The sequence below is a fragment of the Cricetulus griseus genome, chromosome 4 (genome assembly GCF_003668045.3).
Source record: "Cricetulus griseus strain 17A/GY chromosome 4, alternate assembly CriGri-PICRH-1.0, whole genome shotgun sequence".
Lineage (NCBI taxonomy): Eukaryota > Metazoa > Chordata > Mammalia > Rodentia > Cricetidae > Cricetulus > Cricetulus griseus.
Genome location: NC_048597.1, coordinates 116,110,918 through 116,127,458, shown reverse-complemented (window position 1 = coordinate 116,127,458; position 16,541 = coordinate 116,110,918). Strand labels below are relative to the sequence as shown.

General features: G+C 50.0%; 2 protein-coding genes across 2 annotated transcripts in view; both read left to right on the top strand.

Moving 5' to 3' along the window:
• The first annotated feature begins 1,139 nt into the window (after positions 1-1,139).
• Positions 1,140-12,696, top strand: LOC113835696 (mucin-12-like). The gene is made up of 10 exons (XM_035444190.1): positions 1,140-1,173; positions 1,965-2,092; positions 2,335-2,399; positions 4,448-4,599; positions 7,099-7,173; positions 7,287-7,449; positions 8,424-8,582; positions 9,226-9,302; positions 12,134-12,222; positions 12,348-12,696. Exons 1-10 carry the CDS (start codon positions 1,140-1,142, stop codon positions 12,390-12,392), a joined length of 987 nt encoding a protein of 328 aa, XP_035300081.1. The 3' UTR covers positions 12,393-12,696.
• Positions 12,697-14,331: 1,635 nt separating this feature from the next.
• Muc17 (mucin 17, cell surface associated) overlaps positions 14,332-16,541 on the top strand; it is a 32,257-nt gene continuing 30,047 nt past the window's right edge. Inside the window, exon 1 of the mRNA XM_035444189.1 lies at positions 14,332-14,428. Within this exon, the coding sequence (XP_035300080.1) occupies positions 14,332-14,428 (97 nt within the window). The remainder of the gene's footprint in view (positions 14,429-16,541) is intronic.

Genomic DNA, 16,541 nt, shown 5'->3' with positions numbered 1-16,541 from the left:
ACTGCTGTTCCTCTTATGACCACCCACACTTCCACCCTGATTGTGTCTTCTACCATCACTCAAGAAAGCCCAATTTCCACACATCCATCTCAATCTACTGATACCCAGTCAACAAGAGTCTTCACTAAGGAATCTACAACCAGCTTAGGTTTCTCTGAAACCGTCCTACTTTCTGAATCAACCGTCACTTCACCCCCATCTGCGGCTTCTACAAACTCTACAAGACACCCAATTTCAACTGATCGAACTCATACTATTGAGACCTCGCAAATGATAAGTGTCAGTAAGGGAAATTCAGATAGCTCTGAATCCACAGTTCCTGATGCTGCTTTTTTGACTTCAACACCTCATTTATCATCCTTGCCAGTTTCCGACTCCTCTTCACCCCTGATGGGGCCTTCCAGTTCTTCCCCTCTTTCCTCCACCTCACTTCACTCCCCCTACAGCAGTATCCCTGTCTTCAGTAGCAGCGCTACGGCCAGTCTCCCTTTCCCCAGCATATACCCTGCCTCCTCGAGGACTCAATACAGCTCTTTGCCACCAAGTAAGTTTCATGTAATTGATTCTGTGTTCTCCCTTAGGTCCTGGCTCTCAATCATCTTTTCTTATGTGGGATCATGTTGCAAGGTTCCTGATATTTACAGATATCAGTGTATGTCTCTCACTTTGATATGTGTTTTCTTTGGCGTAGGGTTGGGAGTACTGGAACAGCGTCTAACTGTGCATCTTGGGCTAGGTTCAATCTTGTGATCCATCTGCCTCTTTCTCTTGAATGTTGTGATTATGAGTGTAGGTCGTCATGCCCAGCATACTGTTGGTTGTTTTGATTCATAGGGTTCCTTTCCTCTTTCCTTCCTTCCTTCTTCCTTTCTTCTTTCTTTCTTTCTTTTTCCTTGCTTGCTTGCTTTCTTCTCTGTGTTTCTTGTATCCTTAAACCTATTTCCTTCTCCTCCTTTCTCCTCTAGTTTCTAGGAATAAAGTGGGAATGAAAGATTTTTAAAAGTTGTACCATCATCTGGTCTCCTTCCCCTTGCCAAGTTCAGGGCTTTGATGACACCTGGATGGGGGCACGTGTTTTTGTCCCCCAATCTTTCTCAATGATCTTTTAAAATTGTGTCATTTCCCAGAGGACTGCAACAATGGAAAGTGGAATGGAAGACAGTGTGAATGCAAGTCAGGCTACACTGGTCAGCTCTGTGACTCCATCCTGTATTCCTTCCCAGTAGGTAATGACCCCTCCTTGTGCCCCTTGACACTTTCAGTGGGCTGGCCATGTTGGAATGATTAGCCAACCATTCTCATGGCATCTCTGCTGGGAGAGGAATAATGTCGTTTTTTTTTCTGGTCCTTCTGCCTCTAACTTCCCGGCTACCCTCCCTGACTCTCCTCCTTCTCTAATCAGGAGGTTTCTACCCTAACCCTTCATGAAGCCTTTCACCTGGCTCCCTGGGTCTCCATCAGGCCATTAGCTCTCTCTGATCTCGAAAGACAGGGACCGGGGGATGGGGAGATAGTTCCATCAGTATTCACAGTGTAAATATGGAGATCTGCGTTTGGATCCATAGAACCCATGTCAAATTCTGGGCACAGTTCTGTGCACATGTAACCTCAGCCCTGAGGAGTCAGGCAGATCCCTGAAGATTCTCTGACCAGCCAGGTGAGCTCCACATCTAGTGAGAGACTGTCTCAAATACTAAAGTGGAAAGAGACAGAGAAAGAGAAGCAGCATGGGTGTCTGAACTCCACACAGATGTATACACACACAAACATGCACATATATGAGCATACATGCACACAGGTAGAGACAGAAGTCTCAGCCACCCTCGGCTACTTTTGGGTTTCTATCCTCTTTTCTACTCATTTCTTTCCCCTCCATGACAGGCAGAAAATTTTACCTATCCCAGAGACATTCCCACTGGTCCCCAGAGTCACTGTCTCATCCTCCATGTTGCCTGGTCCCACAGAAATCCCGAACGTTATCAACGCTACAGTGACCATGATAGTTAAAGTGACTCACCGGAACTTCACAAGCGACTTGAAGAACACATCCTCCGAGGCCTACAAGAACTTCCAAAACCTCTTCCTGAGCCAGGTGGGAGCAGTGACAGTCAAGGGAGGGCTATGGGTCCCTACCACATATGCTCCCTTTGTCTCCCAGAATTCCGAGGTAGACTCCTCTCAGAGCAGCCACCCTTCAGCCCTACCCCACTCAGCTCCCAGTGAAGGAGCTTCTGCCGCTTTCCTTTCTCTTTCTCTGGGCTCCACCCATACCAGCCTGGAGCTGTCCAAAGACGGGCATACTCAAGCTCCGTATGATCTCTGATTTTTTTCCAGATGGATAAAGTTTATGAGGGCGACGACCTTCCCCAGTACAAAGAAGTGATCATTAGAGAACTGCTGTGAGTATTGGGGGGCAGAGGGGTCCCTCTTTCTTGCTCTGCTACTTGCTCCTACCCTGAGATTAGGCTATCAACATCTGTGTGGGACTGGGGAACTCCTGAGAGTCCAAACAACACCTGAGAGTCCTGACTCATTCATCATCATTTCTTCATGGTTAGTCATCCATAACTTGCTCATTCATTCATTTATTCATAAAACTTGCCATGCACTCATAAATTTATCATCGATTCATTTCTTCATCATCATTGTTCCTCATTCACTCATTCGTTCCCAATTTGCTCATTCATTTGTTCAGTATGGTCACTCAGTTGTTTATGTAAGTTCTGTCATCGTTATTCATTTGCTCGTGACAGATGTCCGTTCATCATTCGTTCTTTTCATTATTCATCATGTTTTTCATTGTTTATCATGTTTATTCTTTCACCATTCGTTCACTTATTCATTCACTTTTATAGTCATTGATTTTCATCTGGCAAATTTTTATTAAAAGCCAACTCTGGCTGAGTGCTACACACTTGTAATACTAGTATTGGAAACCTAAGACAGGAAGATGAGAAGCTGAAGTCCAGCCTGGGCTACACAGTGAGTTCCAGGCCAGCCTGGGCTCTATAAAGAAGAAAATCAGAAGAAACGAATTGTGTTAGATGCTTGGAACACGGTAGCCCTGGAGTACAGAATGGCAGAGCACAGGGGGCACCAAGACTGCAGTGTGCACGGGGAAGAGCCCAGAGGCAACTGTGGTCAGCCGGAGAGAATCCTTCCCAGGAGATGTGACAACTAAGGATTAAGGAGAAGGGTTCTTAAAGAAGTAGGAGGGGTAAGGGAAAGAGTTACAGCGGGGGGAGCACTGGCAGGGGAGTCCAGCGTGATTGTGGGGGGGGTGAATTCTAGAAACTTGGAGGTGCGCTCAATAGTGGCAGCAGAGGTGGAGACATGGCTTGTGCCAAGCCATGGGACTGTCCATGTCAGCAGCTGTCCTGCGAGGGACAGGATCTGGCTTACAGGCCTGACGGCTGTGTCTAGCTTCAGGGCAGAGGAAGGTGGGCAGAAGTGTACAGTGGAGGTGATAGTGTCAGTGACTGGAGGGGGAAGGGGTCCTGTGGGAATGGTCTTCAAGAGATAAGATCTCGCCATCAGACCATGGGGATTTGTGAAGAGAAAGAAGAGAGAGTGTGAGAAATCTTCACTCAAGAGTTTCTATATTTTATTTTTATTACATTATTGCGTGTGCAACAAATGTGTGCTTGTACCACAGCACACACAGGGGGACGGAGGTCGCAGGATAGCTGGCAGGAATTGATTCTCTCCTTCTATCGTGTGGATCCCGGAACTGAACTCGGGCCGTGGCTGCAAGCACCTTTACCCACAGAGCCATCTTGCTGATCCAAGCCTCTATTTTTATTTTTATTTATTTATTTTTTTAAGATTTTATTTATTTATTATGTATACAACATTCTGCTTCCATGTATATCTGCACACCAGAAAAGGGCACCAGATCTCATAATGAATGGCTGTGAGCCACTATGTGGTTGCTGGGAATTGAACTTGGGACCTGTGGAAGAGCAGTCAGTGCTCTTAACCTCTGAGGCATCTCTCCAGCCTCTGTTTTTAGAGATAAATTCCATCCTTTAGCTTTTGTGACAAACACTGAGATTTACTGATCTTGAATTGTCTTACTCACCTGGCTCCTTGGAATTTATTAGCTGCCCATGGGTGGGGGCCCTTATTTTTTCTTCCATTCCATTCCTTTTCTTTTCTTTTCCTTTACCTCTTCCTTCCTTCCTCCCTCCCTCCATCTTTTTACCTCTTTTGGATTTTTTTAAACAAAGGCCTCACTCACTATGTAGCCCAGGTTGGCCTTGAACCTATGAGCCTCCTACCCCTGGGACTCCAGGCGGGTGTGCACCATCATACCCTTCTGGAACCCTCTTCTCTCCAACCCATGGGTCACACGGTTGCCTTGCCTCCCCACCTCCTATCTTGCTTTCATCTTCCTTGCTGGTTGTTGGTGACATGAACGAAATGTTGAAGTCTTTCCTGCTTGCAGCAATGGCAGCATCGTGGTGGAAAGTGATGTCATTCTAGAAGCAAACTACACCCCAGAGTATCAGACACTGTTCAGAAACCTCACGAAGATCGTGAAGAACAAGATCATAAATGTGACTAGGGCACAAGAAACTGACACTTCCCTGTGTCAAAGTAAGTCCTCCTGAAACTCCTTGACGTTGGTGGAAAGGAAGCCTGGGTGCCCTTGGGTTTTTTGTTTGTTTGGTTTTTGTTTATTACTCTTTGGGGGCCACCACCCAGCTCCCAAATAAATACATGGAAACATATTCTTACTTATGAATGCCCGGCCTTAGCTTGGCCTGTTTCTAGACAGCTTTTCCAACTTAAATTATTCCTTTTCTCTTTAACTACATCTTGCCTCTGGGCTTTTTACCTTTTTCTATTCTATGTGTCTTTCTTTCCTTCTTACTCTGTGGCTGTCTGTGTTGCTGGGTGACTGGCCCTTGGTATCCTTCTCTCCTCCTTTTCTCACTCCTCCCTTCTCCTGAGCCTAGATATTCTCTCCTCCTGGCAGCCCCACCTATCCTTTCTCCTGCCTACCTATTCCATTCAGCTCTTTATTAGACCAATCAGGTGTTTTAGGCAGGCACAGTAACTCAGCTTCACAGAGTTAAACAAATGCAACATAAAAGGATGCAACACGTCTTTGCATCATTAAACAAATGTTCCACAGCATGAATGAATGTAACACATGTTCAACAATAGTCTACAACACTTGGATCTCCACTTCCTCTTCTTGTTTGGAACACCAGAGTCCCCACCATAGGGGTCTAGAAATCAGCCATGTGTGGTAGCTCACACCTGTAATCTCAGCACTAAGGAAGCTAAGGCAGGAGGATTGTCTTGAATTCTGAGCTGGTCTGGACTCCACAGTGAATTCCAGAATTTTAGTCCTTTTTCAACAAAAGGCAGGGGATGCTGGAGAGATGGCTTAGCAGTTGAGAGCACTTGCTGCTCTTGCGGAGGAGCTGAGTTGAGTTCTCAAAGCTGCCTGCAGCTCCAGCTCCAGAAGATCCTATACCCTCTTACCCTCTTCTGGTTTCCACAGCCATACACACACACACACACACACACACACACACACACACACACACACACAGAGAGAGAGAGAGAGAGAGAGAGAGAGAGAGACAGACAGAGACAGAGGCAGAGACAGAGACAGAGAGACAGAGAGAGACACAGAGAGAGACAGAAAGAGACAGAGAGGTAAAAAATGAAATAAATCTTAAGGGGCTGGGGATATAGGCTGAGGTAGTAGTGCTTTCCTAGCAAGTGCAGAGCCCTCAGCTCTGGAAAAAAACAAAAAAAAAACAAAAAACAGAACGAAACAACAAAAAAGAGCCAGGTGTTGGTGTCGCACACCTTTAATCCCAGCACTCGGGAGTCAGAGGCAGGTGGATCTCTGTGAGTTCGAGGCCAGCCTGGTCTATAGAGCGAGTTCCAGGATGGACAGGACTGTTACACAGAGAAACCCTGTCTCGAAAAACAAACAAACAAACAAAACAACAAAAAAGAAACCCCAACAAAACAAACCAAAAAACAAGATAACTGGCACAGACAACTTTCTGTCAAGCAGTGGTGGTGCACACCTTTAATCCCAGCACTCAGAAGGCAAAGGGAGGTGGATCTCTGTGAGTTTGAGGCCAGCCTGGTCTACAAATTGAGTTCCAGGATGGACAGGACTGTTACACAGAGAAACCCTGTCTTAGAAAGCAACAAACAAAAATATAAATAAACAAATTTTTGATAAGCAAATTTTAATAAGCAAGTTATTAATAAACAAATCTTTAATGAATTGAGAACAAAGTGAGCCATCCCCTAGTGCCTCCCTGACTCCATCCTGCTCCCTGCCACTCTGTTGAGGCTGAAGTTGTCACCCCCATGTCCCTGTGTGAGCCTGCCCACAGGGTATGGTGTCTATCTGGAGCTCTAACATTGGTTCCGTGTGGACAGCTGACACAGAAGAAAGACGGGAAGTAGAAGGAGGTGGGGAGGAAGGACAGGAGGAAGCAGATGAAGGAAGGGGAGGAGGAAGAAAGAAGAGGGGGAGGAAGTGGGAGGAGGGGAGTTGGGGGGGAGAGGACAAAAGCCAGGGAAGATGAGGGGCAAAGAGCAAGGGCGGGAAAGTGAGGAGCAAGTGGTCGAGGGAGAGGAGGAAGAGGAGAGGGAGGAAGAGGAAGGAGAAGGGGGAAGAGCCCTGCTGGGAGAAAGGGAAGAACTGGGGTGGAAGAAAGGGGGAGAGTCTGGATGGGAGAAGGGGAGGGGCCTGGGTGGGAGAAGGGGAGGGGCCTGAGTGGGAGAAGGGGAGGGGCCTGAGTGGGAGAAGGGGAGGGGCCTGGATGCAAGAGGGAGGAGCCTGAGTGGGAGAAGGAGGAGGGGCCTGGGTGGGAGAAGGGAGGGGCCTGGGTGGGAGAAGGGGAGGCCTGGGTGGGAGAAGGGGAGGGCCTGGGTGGGAGAAGGGGAGGGGCCGAGTGGGAGAAGGGGAGGGGCCGAGTGGGAGAAGGGGAGGAGCCTGAGTGGGAGAAGGGGAGGGGCCGAGTGGGAGAAGGGAAGGCTTGACTGTTGACAGAGAGGCAGAAAGAAACCTTTATGGTTTTCATTTTGTTTTTCTCTCCCCTTTATTGTGGGCAGATGCCAAACTGTGCTACAATGCTAACTTCACCACTGTGGATATGGAGACTCTAAAGTTCAGCTTCAACCCTGTTGGTGAGCAGCCCCTTGGAATTGTGGACCAGAGAGAGTGGAGTGTGGATGGTTAAACAGGGGCCCAGGGAGAGTTCTAGCCATGCTGACTCTAGCTGCTGTTCCTCACCCTATAGAGCTTTGCAACCAGAAGGCTGCTGCGGACTTTGGCCAGTACTTCTACCCGGAGGTTGTGGAGGGAAGGCTAACCTGTGTGAACAATTGCACTCGGGGGACAAAGTCACAACTCAACTGCAACCTAGGCCAGTGCCAGCTGCTGCGCTCAGGGCCCCATTGCGTGTGAGTGCCTACCTCCTTCTCCTGATGGGAGGGTGCTCCCTGCCCCACAGCCCCCCCTAGAGTTGTAATCACCCACCTGCTGTACCATGCCCTGTGGATCACATACCTGTTCTGTGCCCCACCCACCCCCAGTTTCTCTTGCTGCTTGTGCCTGAGTAGCTAGGTGGGTGGATGACATGGATAATAACAAAACAACTGTGTCTAGCAACGGAGAGGCTTAGAAGGCAGCTCTGCTGTCTCCTACATCGCTCTTCCCTCTGAGGGATCTCCCGCCACGCTCTGCCAGCATGAGAGTGACGGGTGGCCATGTGTTCCAGATTCAGGCATTCTCGCAGCCAGGGCTTTTCTGAAAAGGTTCAAGTTATTTGCCTCATTTTCCTGTCACCAGTCACTTCCTCTATTTCTTCCATCTGTTCCTTCCTTCCTGCCTTTTCCTACTTTATTCCCTTCCTTCCCTCCCCCCTTTTCCTTATTTTTTTTTTTCAGACTGGGTTTCTGTAACCTAGGATGGACTGGAACTCACTGTGTAGCCCAGGCTGGCCTCCTTCCACAACCTCCCCGAGTTCTGGGATTCCAGACCTCACCTACCATGCCTAGCTCCATCATTAATTTCTCTTTTGACATTTCAGCCGTGAACACTTCTAGCTGCGACCTGGGCACACTAGTTTCCATGATCATAAATTAACGTACAAAATAGTAAACATGATAAGAAGCCCTTTCGGGCGCCAGATGCTTTGAGATTAGATATGCAAGCAAGGGCAGAGCTAGGACAAGACACTCAGGTCCCTGGGGTCCCTCTGAGATCTGGCATCCTGAGTTTCCTCCCACACCTTACAGAGTCAGGGACCCCGGCTCCCCCAGACACACATACACCCTTGCCTTTAGGAGAGGTTCCTGGGCTTTAGGTATTTAATTTCCCTTCAGGAGACCTGATTTAAGGGACCTAGCCTGAGCCTGTGTGTGTGTTTCTTCAGGTGCCCGAACACAGACACCCACTGGTACTGGGGGGAAACTTGCAAGTCTAGAACCAGCAAGAGACTTGTGTATGGACTTGTGGGCACCATGCTGGCAGTGCTGCTGGTACTCGTGGTCTTGGCTGTCTTCCTTGGTTGGTCCCAGAAAAAACAACACAGGTGAGCTCACGAGCCACCCACCACGGTCACAGAGAGAGGGGACCAACTGGGGACTGAGGACACTCTACCCAGAAGTCACTGTCTTGATGTTGTTTGTCCCAGCCTGGTGGTGAAGAAGTTGACTGAGGCCAAACAGGGTGTCTAGCCCAACCCATCTCTGGGCATCACCAAGGGTGGCTTTTTTATCTGATAGGGTAGGATTGTCTCTTTGAGTGAGAAATGGAAACAGAAACTTAAGCACTGAAATTAGATTATACAATAAAATTGTATTTTGTTATCTAGGCTGCCTTAGAGAATAATGAGGAGGCTGGGACTGAGTCATAGAGGGTGAGATGCACATTTCGAAGCACTGACAAGAAACAGTCACTAGAACATCTGGGCTAGAAGTGAGCAGAAGGGATTATTGCAATGCCCCCATTTCATACCCGAGGAGACTGAGGCCCATTAGGGAATTGAGGGACGTTTGGGGGAACCTGGTCACTGCCCATGGAGATGAAGAAACCAGAGTGGGTTTAGTCATCACTCCCCATGGCCATTACTTTGAAGGGAAGAGATACGATCGTCCCCTTCAGGGTCAGGGTCTTCCGTGTCCCCCCCTGCTCCTCTCATATGCAGCTTCTCACTATGACACTGCTGTTTGCAGGGCAAAATATGACCCATCTCAAGCATGGCAGAGAGAAGCTCTCCCTGGAACCTTCAAGAGCACAGGTGTCTGGGAAGGTAACTGTTCTGGGGCAAGGGTGGAAGCGGGAAAGGTGCAGTTGGCTCTGAGGGTGTGAGCCAATGTGAGCGTCATCTGCCCCTGCACCTCGGTGCCCCCACCCCTTGCTCTTCTGCGGACCCCTGTCCCCTTCTCCTTCCCTAGCGTCCAGCCCTCACCAACCTCCAGTTTTGTTTTGCTCTTAGCCACATTTATTTAGTAGGTGCACATGTGTGACGCTCTGTGGGCAGAGATCAGAGGACAACTGTTAGGATCAGTTCTTCCCTTCCACCATGTGAGTCCCTGGATGGGACTCTGGTCACCTTACACACCTCACTAGCCTGACCTCTGGTTCTTTTTCAGCTTCTCCTCCATCAAACTCCCAGGTCCTCCATGAGCAAACTCTCCCCTCCACGCTTCTGAATAAAACACACCACTGTCTGGTAGGCTCCATTCCCCACCACCTATCCCAGCCCCAAACCCACTGTTTCTATAACCTATTTATGACCCCTTCCATGTCCAGGGACCCCCACATTGTCCTTAAACTTCCCTGATTCCTGAGCACCTCAGGGGCCCCTTGCTTTGTCTGCCTGAGTCTCTGCCCATGCTATGTAACTTCTTCTCTAATCAGTAGGGCTGCCTCTGTGCAGTTCCTCCCCTGAGCAGGCTTAGACTTTCCACCTTCCCAGCGCGCACTTTGGGGAGGAGGACTTGTGCGAGCAGCACTCATGGGCACACGCATGCAGAGGTCAGTCTCAGGGCCTGGTCCTTAGAAGCTGTACAAGTTGTTTTGGAGGACAAGTCTTTCACAAGGACCTGGGGCTCACAGATTGGGTCAGCCTAGCTGGCTGGAGAGTCACGGAGATCCGCCATCTGTTTCCCCAGCACTGGGGTCGTAAGCATGTGTCACTATGATTAGCTTTTCATGTGGGTTCTGGGGATCAAACTCAGGTCCTAAGTATTTATGAGGCAAACATTTTGTCAACTCATCCCATCAGTTTCCCTACACAGCTGTTTGCTGTCACTGTAGCCCAGGGTGATCTCAAACAAACCACAGTATAGGTTGGCCGTGAATTTAGGGATCCTCCTAATCTAGCCTCTCTAATGCTGGGATTACAGGTGTGCACCACCACACCCACAGTTTCTGCTTCCTGGGTCTTATTTTATGACCCCTTATGTGCCACCATTTTCCTAGTGATTCAGGGTAGGCTCAGAGTCATCTCATGGCTCTCAAGACAAGGGTGTCAGACGCACAGCCACTCTCTGGAGTGCCAGGAGATAGCAGTGCACAGGTTATGACCAGAGCACCTGACCAGGAATGACCAAGCCTGGGCTTCGGGCTGACTGAAGGCTTCTAATTTAAGCCCGAGTCTCCAATCAGTGACTCAGAGGTCGGCTTCCTGCTCCTACAAACAGTCCCTGAGCAGACAGAGTAAGGCCCTTCTGAGGGCCTACGAAAATGCATGGGATCACACTCCTGTAATCCTAGCATTAGGTAGATGGACAAAGAATCGCCAAAAAGGCCGGGCGTTGGTGGCGCACGCCTTTAATCCCAGCACTTGGGAGGCAGAGGCAGGCGGATCTCTGTGAGTTCAAGACCAGCCTGGTCTACAAGTGCTAGTTCCAGGACAGCCTCTAAAGCCACAGAGAAACCCTGTCTCATAAAAAAAAAAAATGTCAAAAATTCAAGGTCATTTTTTGTTACATATCGAATTGGAGACTAGCTGGTTTGCATGCCCCCCACCCTCCCCCAAAAAGAAAAGACAGCTTTAGAAGGCTTTTATCAAAAACCTGGGTGTGTAATGTTGTGTATTTTTTTGTTTATCTGGAACAGGGTCTGGCTATGTAGCCCAAGATAGCTTTGAACCCACAGGGCTTCTACCTTAGCCTGCCAAACCTCTGAGTTGACAGGTACATAAATCACCAAGTCCACAGAGGAGTGTTAAGTGGGTCACTCAAGGTATCTCTGAGGGGGACAATATGGGAGACAAGGACAGGTTGATAGGATGAGTAGGCTCAGGAGATGAGAAGTAGTAACCAGAAGAGGCAGTGAGAGGAGCTGGCGTTGCTGGCGGGCTGAGGAGGGGTCAGGCAGAGCAGAGCATCCGAGGCTTCCCTGAGGAGTATGGTGGCTGCTGAGCTAGGCATCCAAGAGAGACCCCTGTAGGACACACTGACTCCCTGGAAGAGGGGAGGGGCTCTTCGACCTCAAGGTAGCACCAGGAGTCTGAGTGGCAAAGGGAGGGTTAGCAATTAAAGAGGGAACAGGGACAGGCCTCCTAGGACCACCTAGAAGTACAGCTGTTACAGGGAGCACCGTCAGATGTCTGCTGAGGAATGGCCAACATGTTAAGGGAAAAACCAGGCCCTGGCCTGGAGTCCAGGAAGATAAGAAGAGCTGCAGGGTTCAGGGAGAGGAAGTAGATATTGCTGGTGAATTAACAGAGCCACAGGAACAGTTTCCTGAAAAACTGCTGTCTGCTGTGTTTACACAGTTGCTAAGGGCTGCCAGGTGACAGGGTGGTATGTGACTCAGGAGGCTGCCACCAGCTCCACTCCCATCTGTTCCTCACACCGATGGCAATAACTGCTCATGGGTATGACTTACGACCCGTACATAGGTCACAAGTGGCAAGGAAAGCTGTACTCTTTCTCTGGTGTCCCTGTGTCACCCCAGACCAGCCTCCAGGCTCAAGTCAAGTCCACTAAGACTCTATCACAGATTAGAAAAGCCAAAGCAGTTATCTTCATTTTCCTGGAACCTCACCCCACCCCATACATATTCCACCTGCTCATGGCAGCCCCAGCCTTCTCTGGGGGAGCCCTTCTTACACCATACCTTTCCCTACAGGCCAGAATCTGAAGGAGGACAATTTTGGCCCGGAGAAAGGGTACAGCCACTTCCAGCCAAACCTGCAGCCTGTGGACCCCAACACTGAGGTGACACAGCTAAGAGGCCCCCACCATGGGGCTGCCCACTCTCCTACTCCTGGGTTTTCCCGGGGCCCCGACCCCCAGCTCCTCCCAATCCCTACTTGATTTAATCTGTCTCTCCCATCCCCTAGCTCAACTTTCAGAGGCCTAAGGTGGTGAAATCAGCGGCTCTGTGAGAACAGGAGCATCTACCCGTCATGCCCCATCCAGATTTAGACAAGAGAGGGCCAGAGTCCCCACCACAGGTATTCCTGGCTGGACAGGTCTCAAAGCTTTGAGTGCGTAATCTGAGGTGGCAGAGTTGGTCCATGGGTCACTGCCAGAAGACTGGAGCAAAGAGCAAGGAGTCAAGGACTGTGAACCAGACACCACCTCCTCCTTCTCATCACCTCCATGTTCAGGAACCCAAGGCCTCTGAGCACCTTGGCATCATCTTTATCTTTGTGTAGGTTCCGCCCTGCTCTGGAATTTCCCTATCAATAAAGCAATTCTTCAACGCAGAATCTCACCTTTTCTTCTCTTCCTGATGTGTGTGCTGCGGAGTGAGGGTGTGCAGGGTAGCCTGGTGGGTTGTATATGGAAGTCATGGAGGGAGATGCCCCTCTCTGGGCAGAACAACCTTCCCAGGGGTTAAACATTCTCATCCCAGTGTCTGAACCACTTCCAGCTGGAGCAGGGCAGGCCCACCGCTGCCGGAGGACACTGAGGACGGACAAACCCCAGGCCAAGCCTTAGGGACAGAATGCCTCAGGTCCAAGAGCAACAGGTGGGAACCTCCAGAAGGCTGAGGGCTAAGTGCTTGGTGGTGGACAAGGCCACTCCAGGTGGCCATGGGGATGGCAAGAGGGCCTTTCTTACCTCTGAACTCACACACTTAAGAGTTCCTGATGGACAGGGGGTTGTACTGAAAGACTGGTAGAAGGGATGGGGGCATTTCAGGGTCAGATAAAAACCTGGCACAAGGGAATATAATCTCCCAGCAATCTACAAGGATGACCCCAGCTAAGACTCCTAGCAATAGTGGATATGTAGCCTCAACTGGCCCTCTCCTGTGACCAGATTGGTGCCTAGCCCAGTTGTCATCAGAGAGCTGTCATCCAACAACTGATGGAAACAGATGCAGACCCAGAGCCAAACATTAGGCAGAATTTGGGGAATCTTGCAGAAGAGGTGGAGAAAGGATTGTAGGAGCCAGAGGGGTCACAGACACAAGAAAACTCACAGAATCAAGTAACTGGACTCATCGGGGCTCACAGAGACTGAACCAACAACCAGGGAGACTGCACAGGACTGACCTAAGCACGATGCATATACACTACAGTTATGTGGCTTGGTCCTCTTGTGAGACTCCTAACAGTGGGAGCAGGTGCTGTCCCTGACTCTTTTGCTGGTTTGGGGACCCTGCTCCTCATACTGGGTCACCTTGCCCAGGCTTAATACATGTGAGGTGCTTAGTCTTACCATACCTTGATATGTTCAGTGTTGTGTGTTGGTACTCAGGGGAGACCTGTCCTTTCCTAATGGGGGGAGGGGGACTGGTTCGGGGACTGGAAGGAGATGAAGGAGGGGAATCTGCGGCCGGGATGTTAAATATGTATGTATGTATGTATTTCTGGTCATCTCAGGGTGTCATAACTTGAACCCCATGTCCTGCTGGGATACCTATAGGGCAGAGAGAGAGACCGCAGGAGGGGTGTTCTGTAGATATTCTCTCCAGGGGCCGGAGCCATATCCAGGATATTCCTCTCTTGCTTAGATCTGGGCTCTCTGTGCGTCTCTGCGGGAGGGCCTGGAGCACAACTCCTTTCTTCTTGCTAGCTGCTGCACCACCCTTCTACTGGGGTGATAAATCTCATTACCTACCTGAACACCTATGTGCTTGTCAGGCCGAGAATGGGAACCGCTCCCTTTGCTCTTTGGCCCAGAGTGGCTGGCCCCCACCCCTCGTCATACGGGAAGCTGCCGGATTGACTCCTATTCACATTGACCCCCTGGCACTCTCGGTATCTCAGAGGTCAAAGGTCTCTTGGCAGTTTTTATTTCTGGGGTTCCGTGGCTCACATTCATTTTGCCAGCCTCTGAGAAGAGCACAGCAGGCAGGACGATCAGCTCCCGATGTCGAGGACGATGAGGATGAGGCAGACCGCGGCGGCGTTCTGCCTGCTGGCTCTCATCCTCCATTTCCTGCCCCAGTCCACTGCCGCTGAGCAGGGTGAGTGGCTCCCCAGTGCCAATGTCCCTTTCCCGCAAGCCTGCATCCCTGAGCTGCCAGGCTCAGGGCAGAGCTCCGATGGCTTCCTCTTGGCGCTCAGCTTTAGGCTTCCCTGAACATCTTTCCTTTCCCCAAAGGAGAAAGATCAGCTTGCTCTCTGGGCTGCCAGCACTCCCGGGAGTGCAGTAACAGGTGTCAGTTGACTGCTTGGATTCAGCAGAATCATCCCTTTGAAGTGGGGTAGACTCCCAGCCATGTTAAATAGAGCCTGTGTTTATCTTCTGAGTGTCCCTACTGGCTCTCTTATCTCCCATCTCAATGCCGAATGCCCCCAGGTCTTTGTGTATGAGGAGAGGGTGTGAAGACAGAGTCTGGTCACGAATTAGGCCATGCTGACCTAACACTCGCCATGTGACCAGTTCTGATCTTCCTGCCTCAGCCTCATGGCAGGCTCAGCATGGCAGGGTCGTCTTCACATAACATACAACACCTGCTTCCTTGTTCTGCCTTCTCTAACATCTGTCCTGGCGTGTGTGTGTGTGTGTGTGTGTGTGTGTGTGTGTGTGTGTGTGTGTGTGTGTGAGAGAGAGAGAGAGAGAGAGAGAGAGAGAGAGAGAGAGGAGAGAGAGAGAGAGGAGAGAGAGAGAGAGAGAGAGAGAGAGAGAGAGAGAGAGAGAGAGCTCTCATGCCTTACAAACTGAGGAAGCCACAGGACCACAGCAAGATGGAATGTCAGGAACCCCAGATTCTAACTCTCTCACAGTGTGTTCATCTTCTCTCTGGTCTCAGTTTTCTCCTCAGAAAAGACAAGGGTTGGTCCATCCCAGGTGGGGAAAGCCTGCCATCCCTGTCACTCAGGAAGGATTGAAAGTTCAAGACTGCTACAGAGTGAGTTCAAGGCCAGCCTTGACAACTTAGTGAGAGCCTGTCTCAAAATAAAAAAAAACAGGACTGGAAACCGGATAGGGTGTCGTGAGCCTAATTTAGGACTTGGGAGGCAGAGACAGGTGGTTCTCTACGAGTTTGAGGCCATCTTGATCTACATTGTGAGTTCCAGGCCAGCTTGGGTTACTTAGAGAGACCCTTAACTAAAACAAAGCAGACAGACAAACAAACAAGCAAAAAAGGGCTGGGAAGCTGGGCATGGTAGCAAACACCTTTAATCCTAGCTCTCAGGAAGCAGAGGCAGGTCTAGCAAGTGAGTTCCGTTACAGCCAGGGCTACCCAGAGCGTGGCTCAGAAGGCCCAGTCAGGGGTCAGGATGCTATGAAATAGCTCTGTGGTAGAGCGTTTGCTTGGCATGTGGGATCTCTTTTTCTTTTTAAACTCATTTTAGGTATGTATATGTCTGTACATGGGTACCCCCAGACACCACAGGGGATGTTGGATTCCTTGAGCTGCAGTTACAGGTGTTTGTGAACTGCCCTTGTGTGGGATACTGGGATCTGAACCCCAGTCTCCCACAGAACAGTAAATGCTCTTAACTCCAGAGCCATCTCTGGAGCCCTGCCTGCCCCTGCCCTGCAGCTGGGATTTCTAAGGATCCATTCAATTCAGTTGCTTAGAACTCCTTAGCAGGAGATGAGAGTGGACCGCACCCAGACAGCCCCTTTGCCTGATCCCAGGGAAGGAAGGGAAGCTGAGGCAGAAACAAAAGCCACAGACCCTAAACCTCTTTCTCCCCCCAACTAGATGACACCTTAGGAGGGTCAGAGGGGACAGAAAGAGTCTGACAGTCAGGAGTGGAGTCCCCTTGTTCAACCTTGAATAAAATGCCATCTTCATAAAGACCCGCTTTAGACTTTGTCCTGCCTTGGAACTCACTTTTCCAGGGACTGCCCCGTGGGCCATGCCTCCTACCAACTCTTCTCTAGTGAGGACTGGCATGGAGGGGCAGTAGTTCTTATGGGGGTAGCATTTAAGCTCCTGTAGGGTCCCAGTAGGGCAGGAGCTTCCCAGTATCCTGTCCTGTCAACCCTTCACCCCAGTGTGTGTGTGTGTGTGTGTGTGTGTGTGTGTGTGTGTGTGTGTGTGTCTTTCCCCTCTCTCTGCATCTTCTCTCCACTGCCTTCTGACCCCACCTTGGTCTACCCCCTGTTCTGTGACCCATTCT

What these genes read in the sequence shown, in the direction of transcription:
- LOC113835696 (XM_035444190.1), top strand. Translation starts at nt 1,140, where the DNA reads ATGGAAAGTGGAATGGAAGACAGTGTGAATGCAA. An exon ending in GTGATCATTAGAGAACTGCT is followed by an intron (nt 2,400 to 4,447) that starts GTGAGTATTGGG and finishes TCCTGCTTGCAG; the next exon opens with CAATGGCAGCATCGTGGTGG. An exon ending in TGACACTTCCCTGTGTCAAA is followed by an intron (nt 4,600 to 7,098) that starts GTAAGTCCTCCT and finishes TATTGTGGGCAG; the next exon opens with ATGCCAAACTGTGCTACAAT.